Source organism: Solanum dulcamara, chromosome 10, assembly GCF_947179165.1.
Source record: "Solanum dulcamara chromosome 10, daSolDulc1.2, whole genome shotgun sequence".
NCBI lineage: Eukaryota > Viridiplantae > Streptophyta > Magnoliopsida > Solanales > Solanaceae > Solanum > Solanum dulcamara.
Window position 1 is genome coordinate 70,132,250 of NC_077246.1, and position 12,061 is coordinate 70,144,310.

The 12,061-nt window shown below is 31.5% G+C and overlaps 1 protein-coding gene across 5 annotated transcripts; it reads left to right on the forward strand.

Annotated features, from left to right (window-relative positions):
• Positions 1–4,101: 4,101 nt before the first annotated feature.
• On the forward strand, positions 4,102–11,099 carry LOC129870649 (low-specificity L-threonine aldolase 1-like). Of its 5 annotated transcripts, none has more exons than XM_055945478.1 (11): positions 4,102–4,123; positions 4,759–4,819; positions 6,154–6,606; positions 7,080–7,191; positions 7,996–8,046; positions 8,265–8,336; positions 8,409–8,541; positions 8,619–8,677; positions 9,160–9,260; positions 10,695–10,761; positions 10,859–11,099. In XM_055945478.1, exons 3-11 carry the CDS (start codon positions 6,164–6,166, stop codon positions 10,898–10,900), a joined length of 1,080 nt encoding a protein of 359 aa, XP_055801453.1. In that variant the 5' UTR covers positions 4,102–4,123; positions 4,759–4,819; positions 6,154–6,163; the 3' UTR covers positions 10,901–11,099. The 5 variants fall into 5 exon arrangements, with proteins under 5 accessions (XP_055801453.1, XP_055801452.1, XP_055801451.1 ...); XM_055945477.1 differs by lacking the exon at positions 4,102–4,123 and adding an exon at positions 4,165–4,312; XM_055945476.1 differs by lacking the exon at positions 4,102–4,123 and adding an exon at positions 4,447–4,676.
• The last annotated feature ends 962 nt before the right edge of the window (positions 11,100–12,061 follow it).

Consider the following 12,061-nt stretch of genomic DNA (forward strand, 5'->3'; position numbering starts at 1 on the left):
AGTTGATGCAATTGTAATAAGTGTCTAGTAGAATAGTTATAATGAGCGCAAACTAATGAAGTGATGAAGAGGTAGTATGTGTCCACTAAAATACTTGTGGTGAGTGTAAGTTGACGAGGTGATGAAGAGGTAGTAGGTAGGGTTACTTTTTTTTTTCCTAGAGTAGGTAGAGTTACTCCATCATTTCTGGATTGGATTACTCTATTTTATCTCTATCGTTCTCGTTATTTACTTTCTCATATATGCCTTATCTAACCTTTTTTATGCTTTTATGTTTTTATTGAGCCGAGGGTCTTTCGGAAACAGCCGTCCTACCTGGGTAAGAATCAGGTCTGCGTACACTTTATCTTTCCCAGATCCCACGGTGTGGGATTTCACTGAGTTGTTGTTGTTGTGGAAAAAATGTTAGGCAAAAGTTAGATTACGTTTTTATTCCTATATTAAATTTTAGATATTATAAACTATTTAATAAGTTAAATATTAAATAGTAAATTATCATATTAGTACATGAATCAACCACCATAAAGTCTCTTGAATATGTATTCTTTGTATTAATCTTTGTATTAATTCTGTGTTAAAGTTAATTCATGAATATTTTGTTTTGTTCATCTTCCAATTGGAAATATGAATGGTTATGTTTGTCCTTCTCAAAAAGAAAAAAATCATACATATCTATATTATATTCTTTTTTATATATATAAATATTTCTATTAATGGGAAGTACATTACATAAATTTTATTTTTACTTCAGAATCATATGATTCAGATACCTGACGATCAAGCCACCACTGTTTTTTGTCAAGCTTAATAGTGATGGTAGCTGTAGGAAGCTTCTCCTTTACTTTTTTAGAGCGGAACTAACAAGTCTATTAAAAAGTCGAATTAGCAATTTTTACACGAATTTCATTACATAAATTTTATTTTCACTAACTCTTCATTATGTAAATATACGTAACTCCCACTAATAATTATATTCATTATGGTTTTTACTCTCATCTCTCATCTATGATCTCAAATGGATTAATGTCATATTCATGACAACCCTTTGTGTTCTTCAATCCTATCCTATAAATAGAGACATTTGACACTATATTGTACAAACTTAAAATAGTTGAAAAAAATATATGAGAAAATCTCTATGCTCTCTTCTCTTATCTCTTTTTGTTTGTTTTGTTTACTGTTTATGTTTCGTATTTGTTTTAATTGTACAGATTTCTATTGTTTTGTTATTATTATTGAAAATTTACAATGGTTTGTTGTTTTGTATACATTAGCCTAACATGTAGTATTTTAGTATACTCATTTGAATATTGTATTTGTACAATAGTTAATTATTTTTACTTTACACATTTTTAATGAATTTTATAATTAAGGATGTATTCTTTTAATTAGAAAGATATATGTATTTTCTATCATAAAAATAATAGATTTTTTTTAGTAAATACCAATAGATTTAAAGGGGATAAAATATGTCATTTGCAATACAAAATTTATATGAAATATTTTGGATAAACGCACAACGCACGTTCCCAAGATTAGTATCTAAAATGGTGGGAAAATAGTACCTATATCAAATGAAATAGTTCAGGTGATAAAAATGTAATAAGGTGTCTAATAGAACAGTTATAGTGAGAGTAGCTAACGAGGTGACAAAGAGGTAGTATGTATCTAATTTCTCACATGACGAAGACATTTTTTACGTACGACATATTTTTAATTTAAGATTATAAAATTTAAAAATCCTTTTTACCAACTTTAATTCCATGTCAAATTAAAAAAACAGATAAATAAATTAAAACGAAATATTATATTTCCAAAATGACTCAAATCTTTCCCACTTGATTAAATTGAATGAAAAAAGACATGCACGATAGGCCATATACCAAGTGTTCATGAGTCATGACTAACCAATCCAAAATAAAAGACCACAGAATAAAAAAAAGCCTTTGAACAAATATTTTTCTAGTGGACAAGAAAGTCCTTACATACAAAACCAAACACGTCATTACGTACGTAACTCTAATGTTTTTTGGTCTAACCAAACTTCTCCATCTTTTGTACTTCTCCAAATTAATATATAAACGTGCTTTTTTTTTTAACCTGACATCACTTGAGATTTATGCCATTTATTTTTGAACGTGTATAAATAGACACTCAAAATTTATTTAAAATTAAATAAGTAAACACTTAAGTTTATCTAAGTTGAAGACACATGTACATTAAGTTCAGTTGACTACACATACAAATGATATTTTCACGTGTATATATATATATATATATATATATATATATAAACATTCAACTTTTAATTTTAAAACATATATATATATATATATATACGTATAACATTGGTCACACATACATTCAGGTTCTTCTTTGAAAACATAATATCACACACTTATATAACTAGCCACACATACATGGTACAATTATAATTACATATTATATCGGAGCGATTTCACTTAAAGATGAGATATTATATGCGTACGGATACAATGTATTTCAAATTATGCTTTTTTGTTTGTGGGCCCAAAAAGTGGAATGAAAAGCCCAAATCAAACTGATAATTCCAGATTCATTGGAAGTAGCTTCTTTCTTTATCTTCCACCTAAGGTTAGCATCATAAAGTTTTCAAAACATATCTTCTTACATGTTTTACACATTCCACCAGAAAAAAAAAACAATCAAATTGAATTATAGTATTACAAGTTGAAATTTTGAGGATTAATAAAAGAGTCATCGTAATCTAATTGAGCCCTTAATTAAAGCAAGCATTCTTATATAACCACTTAAAATTAAATTTTATAAAGAGGTCTTAAATTTTTTAAGAAAAAATATACAAGATTTTCTAGATGTGAATCATATTTTCTAGTTGAAATATTAAATGAATAAATTTTAATAACAAATCATAAGGAATATATAAATATGGAGTAAGAATATCAATAATAATAATTTTTTTAATGAACAAATATAATATCAAATTAGAATAGTAAAATCTGATTCAAGAATTTAGTAAGTTGATATATTGATATCAAAATAGTATATGTTGCTTTAATATAATAATTTGGTTGTTGCAATTTTTAAAATTTTGTAGAAGATAAGAGTAATTTAATAATAAAAGAATAAAAATAGTGAAACGAAAAATGAAAAAAAGATAAATTGAAGGAAAATGTGGGTTCATATTAGTTGTAACAAGGATATAAAACAGACAACAAAATAAGTATCCACGTAAAAAAAAATATTTCTTTTTTTCAATTATTATAACGGTCCCACAGTAAAAGATAAAACATTATTTTACTTTCTTCCCAAAAAAATTTCTTCAAATTTAACAATACATAAAATTTGTTTTGATAACTATATATATATATATATATATATATATATATATATATATATATATATATTAAAATGGGGCTTTTAAAAAATTGAAACAGCAAGTCATTGTTTTAGTGGTTTTATGTAGAACCGACTCTCACCAAACATAAGAATATTACTAACACACAAAAATATGTTTTCTCAATCCTCCCTAACCAATTAGCTTCTTTTTTTTTTGTGGGCAGGGTTAAATTTCAGAAATTTGACCTAACTAGTCGTTCACACAATTACTTAATATTAGAGATAGATAGATAGAAAAAACAAATATCGAATCGGCCTAATTTTTTTTCTCTTTTTCAAAACTAGGGTAGAGGGAAAGAAAATTGAGGAGATGATTATAAGATGGAGGATCGAACTTTCACCAACAAGATGAAAGTTCAAATGGTTAATTAACTGTACTACTAAGATTACCGTAACCGGGCTCAATTTCATATCTAGTCACACAAGGAAAAAAAAAGGAGTATTAAATAAGTTGTCATTGTGTTTATCCCTTGTAATATAGTATTGCGACTTGTTTATTGGGAACACGTTATTTTGAAATTAGTTATTTTAAAATTGTTGTTTCATCCTTAATAACACCACAATTTCAAAATAAGTTTTTTCGAGATAAATTTATTCTAAAATTAATTTTGAAATTAATTATCCATTATACAACGAGTCCTAAGAGACAAAATCAAAATGAGCAACTATAAATACGAAATAAGTGGAGAGAATATAATTACTAAACAGCCAATTCATTAAATTTAAGGTAAAACAAACCTGAAAAAGCTATAAACTTGCCATATGGATCTTTTTCTTTAGTAACAAAATCTTGTTTTTCCCCCCCTTCCATTCTTGCTTTTTAGTGACAAAATATTGATATGACCCCAAAAAAAATTAAAATTGCATGCATGTGATTAAATGTGCTTATTTGCTGTCTCATTTTCAGACGTTACAGGTGTTTGATGATGTTTTTGTTCATGTGATAGTACTTCTGTTTCACTGTTTTTTTCTGTTTTGTATCACTGCAATCAGTCCAAAAGTTGTTATGTTTAAAATTTTTCATCTTTTTGTAATTTTGGGGTTGTGGGGTTTGGTTTTTTGGGAAAAAGATTGAATTTTTATGCAAAATTCCAAATCTTGATTACTGGGTATTGTTGGTAATTGTTTGTATGTATGTGTACTAGTGCTATTTCTCTTTGATTCTTGAAATTTGTGGCTTAGAAGACAGACACCTATTGAGTTGGAAAGTGAAAAAAAATTGTTTCTTTTTTGTGGTTCTGGTTTTTTTTTTCCTTTGAAGGGGGAATGCTTCTTTGTATGTGAGTTTTTTTTTTTTTTGAAGGATTTGATGATTATTTTTTTTGTGGTTGTGGTGATTGACTTGTGGAATTTGGTTTGCAGTTGAGTGAATTGTCTCTTTAGCATTGCTATATTGAAGAAACAGAGCAGAGAAGCTTACAAAGTATGAACTTTTTCCGTATATCTATTTCCTTTAGCATTTATGTTTGTGTTAAACTGTATGATGTTATGAGTATCTGAAAGAGTTTTGAATTATATTACTCCCTCTGTTCCAAATTATGTGTCATTGTTCTCTTTTGGAGATTTAAACTATGTGAACATTGACCAACATTTTAAAATGTTTTTTTTTCCATCAAAATTGCAACTTATAATAGTTTTCGTATGGCTTTTGAATGTCAAAATTTTAATTTTAAAATACAACAACATACCCTGTGTAATTCTACTCGTGGGGTCTGGGGAGGATAGAGTGTACATAAATCCTATATTGAGTTGATTTAATTCAATTTAGTTTCGAAGATTAGTCAAATTGACCCTCGAAAAGGGAAAATAGACACTTATTTTGGGATGGAGGGAGTAGTAGTATATAATGTCCCTTATTCGTGTAAATAAGATTGAGGTTATCAAGATATTGAGCTCTCTATTCTTTAACTTTAGGATTTGAGTTAAATGCTCATATTGTTTGTGTGACCTAACTGTTACATCATTTATCTTTTTTTTTATATGTAAAGATAATGGAACTTAGTTTTATCTTGCTAATTTTAGAGAAGGTTATTCACACTAACATGGCTTATATTACTATAAGTTACCAGAGCAATTTGTTTTTCTTTTTGTGGGAATTTAAACACTGTTAGGGGTGTGCTTCCACACTATTAAAGATAATGAGCTTTTCCGGTTTATCTAGTTTGTAGATGATTTTAGTTGACTCCAATTAGTTTGGGATTGAGGCTTAGTGAATGACAGTTGATTGTAAAGTAGAGTATTCCTTTCCGTGGAAAAGCCACATTTTTCACTAAAGAGAGTCAAAATATAGAGGAGTAAACACACGAAGAAGCCAAGGGGATTCAACATAGTTTATATATCTATAAAAGTAATTTTACCGATCTACACAGTGTAACTTTCCAGCAAAAGGGTGCCAATTGACACTCCTTGGACAAGGGTAGCTCTGTCACTAATTCCTTTACCATTTGTATTCAAGTTTCTTCTTGAGACAGGTTTACTTATTGCATGGTGAGTGATAAACTATCTCTTTTTGTTAACTGGTGATCGTACTTCATCTGCCGTGTTGTTTGAGTGCCTATAGGTCTGTGTTTCCTAGACACTTTCTGAAATTCCAGCTAAGAATCTTTTTTGTCGGGTGTTGATGTTTTGCTGCTGAAAAAGTTGTTTGCAATTTATTTTATTTTTTTATTACATGGGCATACTAAAGCTAGATGAATGGTTCTTCAAGAATGAAATTATTTACTTATAGGGATATATTGATGTGTTTCTGTTTTCTAGTTCGGTGAAGATGGTGGTAAGAACTGTAGATCTTCGCTCAGACACAGTCACTAAACCAACTGAAGCCATGCGGAACGCAATGGCCAATGCTGAAGTGGATGATGATGTCTTGGGTTATGATCCAACAGCCCAACGCCTTGAATCTGAGATGGCAAGGATAACAGGCAAGGAAGCAGGATTATTTGTTCCTTCAGGCACTATGGGCAACCTTATTAGTGTGCTGACTCATTGCCAAATTAGGGGCAGTGAGATTATTCTTGGTGATTATTCCCATATCCATATTTATGAAAATGGAGGTATTTCCACCCTTGGAGGTGTTCATCCAAGGACAGTGAAGAACAATGAAGATGGTACCATGGATCTTGATCTGATTGAAGCTGCGATTCGAGATCCTAGATTTGAAATATGTTACCCGACCACTAGGCTGATCTGCTTGGAGAATTCACATGCTCAGTAAGAATATTCTCTCACCGTTAACTTTTTTTACGGCAACCCTCAAATTGGTGTATTATCTGGTAATGCTTTGGATTTGTGCTAGTTTTTGTTAGAGCTGTATATATCTAGCATATCGTGAACCATACAACAACAACTATGCTTCACTTCCAAGCAAGTTGGGATCGGTTAAATGAATCTTCACCGATCATGTCACTTTGTTTAAGCCCATATCAGTCCAATATTATAAAAGAACTAGTGCCTCTAGCATTATAAATTCTCTACGTTTCAATTGGCATAAACCTCTAGCAAGATTAAAAGACTCCTAGCAAATATTAGATACAAAACATGACTAAAATCTGTGTAGATCTTTTTCTTCAGATTGCTGTAGTCAGTTTGAGTATAGATCTTTTTCCTCAGATTGCTGTAGTCAGTTTGAGTATTGTCTCTCTTTATAATGCAAGTTCTTAATCAACAACATTCTATGAGTGCAGCTCAGGAGGCAGATGCCTTTCTGCGGAGTACACAGACAAAGTCGGAGAGCTAGCAAAGAAGTATGGTCTGAAGCTTCACATTGATGGAGCTCGTATATTCAATGCATCAGTTGTGAGTACACAATTTTTTTGCTTGTTAGGAAATAACCTTTTGTCTGGAGTCGGTAAATAATGCTACCCTGAATTGGATGGATCTTCAAAAATGAGTGATTTTCAGTAGTTTCTGGAAGAATATCCTAGTATTGTTGATTTTCAGTAGTTTCTGGAAGAATATCCTAGTATTGTTCAATGCTATGTGAAAACAAGTAGCACCTTTGTGAATTGAGATCTCATGGGACTTGAAAGATAATTAAAGAGCTACATTTGAACTAGGATATAGAATTGAAATTCTGAAGAATTGGAGTACCGTGTTGTTGGAATCAACTGATCATATTAATGGAATTTTCGGAAGGTTACAACAGAGTGAAACTTAATTTCCTCAATTAGACATAGAATAAGTTTTCTCGAGGACGGTTATTGAAGTTAAAAAGAAAAATTATGTATTTTATCGGCGTGCTGATTTAAGAAGATTAGCTTGTTTCACTTGGATGTTCAACTACAGGTAGTTCAATCTTTCTCTGCTAAACAACTACAAAATGATTGTGAGTGGTTAAAATGATAAATATTAGATTCAAAGCACATTTTTATTCTAGAAGCATACTTATGCACAATAGCTTAAGTGCCTGCTTTGACTTTTGACAGATCTAATAATCATCGTTCTTTTCTATGGACATATGACTTCATGGATTTTTGAGTTTTATAGGAGTCTAAATTGTAGAGTTGTCCATAATTACTTTTAAGGGCTTATACGCTTGTCTTTCTGTATGCCTTCTTTTTTTATGTTAATTCTGATTAACTGAATTAATCTGTCATTTAGGCACTTGGAGTGCCTGTTCATAGGCTTGTACAGGCTGCTGATTCAGTTTCGGTAAGTGATATTATCACCAAAAATCTAGATGACCTTTTCTCTTTATTGTCTCTAGTTGTTTCTGATCCACTTATTGAGTAACGAACAAATACATTTTATTCATAACATGGTATCCTAAAGGAGAAACAAAGAGATATTTCTATGCTTTATGTTGTAATGTATGACAAGTTTGTTAGTGTATTTTTCCCGAAGTTCTGCTCATTTAAGAGTCTGTGCAGATATGCTTATCAAAAGGTCTTGGTGCTCCAGTTGGATCTGTAGTTGTTGGTTCGAAGAGCTTCATTGCCAGGGTATGTATGCTTTTGCATAAAAAAAGTTATTTGTTCTTTGACACATAGCTCATTGTTTCCTTCGGTTTATAGGCCAAAATCCTGAGGAAGACTCTAGGTGGTGGAATGAGGCAAGTTGGTGTCCTTTGTGCTGCTGCTTTTACCGCTTTACAAGAGAATCTTGTTAAGCTGGAAGGAGATCACAGAAAGGCTAAGATTTTGGCCGGTAATATTTTCTCCATTCGATAAGAGTTTATTAACCAACTGTATTCATCTGTCTAATGATTCCCATTTGCTTCTCAGCTGAACTTAACAAAATCAAAGGGCTTAAAGTTGATGTTGCTACTGTAGAGACTAACATTGTAAGTTGAAACATCAGAAATGATGCTTAATTTTCTTTTAATTTAAAAGATGATGCTTACTTTTAAGTTTTAACAGCTGATAAGTGTTTTCGGAAATATGTGCAATTCAATCAGATGAACCATTGCTGCTCTGACATTGATTAAAAAAGCAGCCCGGTTAACCCTCTCTCCTCATAGACAACTACCTCACCTTGCTTGTAGCCCGACCTAGTTCAGACTTAATCACCTAAAATAGATAAATCCAGTGATACAAAACTTCTCATGAGCTAGTTACCATATTCACTAACTATTTTACATTCGAAAAAAGCTACCTGCATAAAGCTGAGATCTAAGTGCATGAAGGAAAAACTGGCTTCCGGGGAGGATTTCTTTCCTCTGAAAGGAATCTCTCCTCTCCAGTAGTCCACAGAGAGAGACCCCATATTGCACTTGCAATGTAAAAGTTTCTTTCAGCTCCTTACAGTTTCTTTTCTTATCATCAGGTATATTGCGATATACTGAAGGGGTCAAAGATCAGCGAAATAGAGTTGATCAAGACTTTGGAACAATATGGTTTACTTTTATTACCAGAAGGCCCACTGAGGTGCGCTTGCCTTTTGTTCTTTAAATCTCTATCTAAGCATATCTACATATTTTCCTTGATTGTTTATGCATGCTAAGCTCGTTTGGAGTTCAACTAATGAGAAATTACATAACATGCATGTTCAAGAGGTACAAACACTTGGATTATCACATCCATAGTTGGACCTTGAACTTTCATAGTGTACAAGTAGACACTTGAACTATCCCATGCTTTTGAACTATCCCATGCTTAAACAAAAAAACACTCGACACGTGCAACCTAAATGCGTGTAAGGCAAACGCTGTGACGTGGATTTATTAGCCATTCAATGGCTGCCAACTAATTTACACGTAGATTTTAAAATTTAAAAATAAAATAGTCAACTAATTCACCTTTTCACTCACTATTTTCTCAAAATCGCAAACCCTAGCTATAATTTCTTCGCAAATCGAAGGAAAATTTGTTCAAGATTTGTGCTTTCAGTTGATATTCTTGGATGTTTGCCTTTTCTTCTTCATCAATTTAGTCCAGGTATAATTAATTTTTTCCTTTTGAAAGTTTATTATTGATAAATTGTCGAATCTTTTTGAGACCATAACTATAAATTCGTTCCTTTTTACAACTTTGGTCATATGGGTCATCTTCATTATAGCTCTTTCTCCACAATGACAAAAAAAAATTCGAAGCAATTTCCATTAAAAATGATCAGAAATGGTGGGGAAAAAAGAGCAAAAAAAGCTTGAGTATAGAATTAGAAAGAAGAGGAAAAAAATGGGATTTTGATTTGAATAAATAAAGGATATATATATAAAAGGGATTCATTAAGGGCATAAGTGTCATTTCCGCTTTTTTTTTTTTCCTGTTATTGGCCTCGAATTTTACTCCAGACGCGCCTGAATTGCGTCCCGATCAAGCGTTATGCCAGGTCGGATTCACATGTTTTTTTTTAATTAAGAGTGGGGTAGTTAAAGTGCCTACCAACTTAAAATTTAAAGTTAAGTTTGAGGTCCTATTTATGAATTATGCCTTTGTATAATTGATGTTTCAAAAATGATGTCGAAACAAACACTACTTTTGGAGAATCTAACATTTGACTTTTTTGAAAAGTCTGTGCAACAGTGTATAATTGAGATTGTTAGCATTTCTAGTAGATGATACCAATAATCTTAGGCACTTGTAGTGCCTTAACTAGTTTTTCAATTCAAAATCTGCTAATAGTGCTCAAACTTGCATTTGTTGGTACTTGGTAAGACAGAAGATTGACAACACTACAATCGTTTTTTCCCTCAGTTTTGATATGTTTCGAAAGATTTGGTTGTTGTCTATTCTCCTTTAGTCAACTAATTTATGGAAAAAATGAAGCCTCAAAATATTGGTATCCTCCAGCTTGTAATAGACCTGCATTCTTTATATCAAAGCCAAAACCTACTGAGATGTTGCCAATTCCGATTGCAGAGTCAGATTTGTTATGCACCACCAGATTTCAGAAAGTGATGTGCACTATGCTGTGTCTTGCCTTCAGGTAAGAAGTTAAATAAGTCGAAGCATCTACATTAACTAATGATTGCCCATAAACTCAATAATCTTCGCTTACCTTTCTTCTCGTTAAATATCTGCAGCGAGCTTTAGCAGGAGTAGCTGAAGAAAATGGTGACAAGTAACCGGATAAACGGTTTCAGACATGATCTCTTTTTGTTAGAAGCTGTTTCAAATGCTACACGGGATAAGCCAGTTTCATTTGCTAATTTAGTCAATCGTTAAACTTTTCATTTCATGTCCTTTTAGTGATCAAAAAACTTTGTTTGTCTTCATATGTTTATGGTTGGACTAGTTTTAAAATTTATCCTTTTGATTTAGTAAGAGATGAATGTTGGCTCATAATGTTGTTCCTTTTTGAATCATTATTTTGTCCTTTAATTCACAATTACAAGTATATGTTGTCTCTATAAGGTGAGAGGAATAGTGGTGATAGGGCTGATGTGATATCTCGAAAACTACTCTACACAATCTAACGATACAACCAATGCCAATGATTGTTTTAAGGGACTTTTTTATGCTATGGGGTACAACCTAACGATATATCCAATACCAATGATTGTTTTAAAGGACTTTCTTATGTTATAAGATACAACCTAACCATCGGGGAGGAAACACTACAATTAAAGTTTGATATGATAATAAATAATGAAAATAAATTGGACACGGGAATTTTACGTGAAAACCCCTCAAACAGATAGAGGGGAAAAATCACGGGGTAGAAGTATCTTACTATGATAATATGAGAGTACACTGCTCTCAAATACGAGGAGAAAACAACAATTAACACTTCTCTCTTGTAAAAGGAACAACTATTAAAGAGGACACTCAACACTACAATATTTATCTTGGTGTATAACTCTCTTTGTATTTTTACTCTCTCTTTTTCTGAATGAATTAAATGAGGGTACAAGGTCCTCTATTTATAGGAGAATGAAAATGTGTAAAAAAAATTACGCGTTAATTTTCTTTGCGTTTTTTCTATCAAAAGAGGCAACAACTTTTTTTTCAAAAGTTGCTGCCAACTTTTTCTTGGACTGTTTTTTTTTTCTTTGCTGCTTTTCAAAGGTTGCTGCGTATTTTTTTTCTTTCTTTTTACTTTTTCCTTTTTGACTTTTCTTGAACTAACGATACATCATGTACCAATGATTGCTTTAAGGGACTCTCTTATGTTATGAGATCTCGAAGAGTGAATTTAGTTGTCAATTCTAGTCAGCAAGTTGTTCATCTGATTTTAATTTACAATTACATTAGTCTAATAAAAGTGATTCTCAACTTCAATTCCA

Excerpts from the sequence above, each read along its gene's own strand:
- LOC129870649 (XM_055945478.1), top strand. The coding sequence starts at position 6,164 with ATGGTGGTAAGAACTGTAGATCTTCGCTCAGACACAGTCACTAAACCA. Across the intron at positions 8,047-8,264 it reads AGGCTGCTGATTCAGTTTCG|ATATGCTTATCAAAAGGTCT; the intron begins GTAAGTGATATT and ends GAGTCTGTGCAG. Across the intron at positions 10,762-10,858 it reads ATGCTGTGTCTTGCCTTCAG|CGAGCTTTAGCAGGAGTAGC; the intron begins GTAAGAAGTTAA and ends AAATATCTGCAG.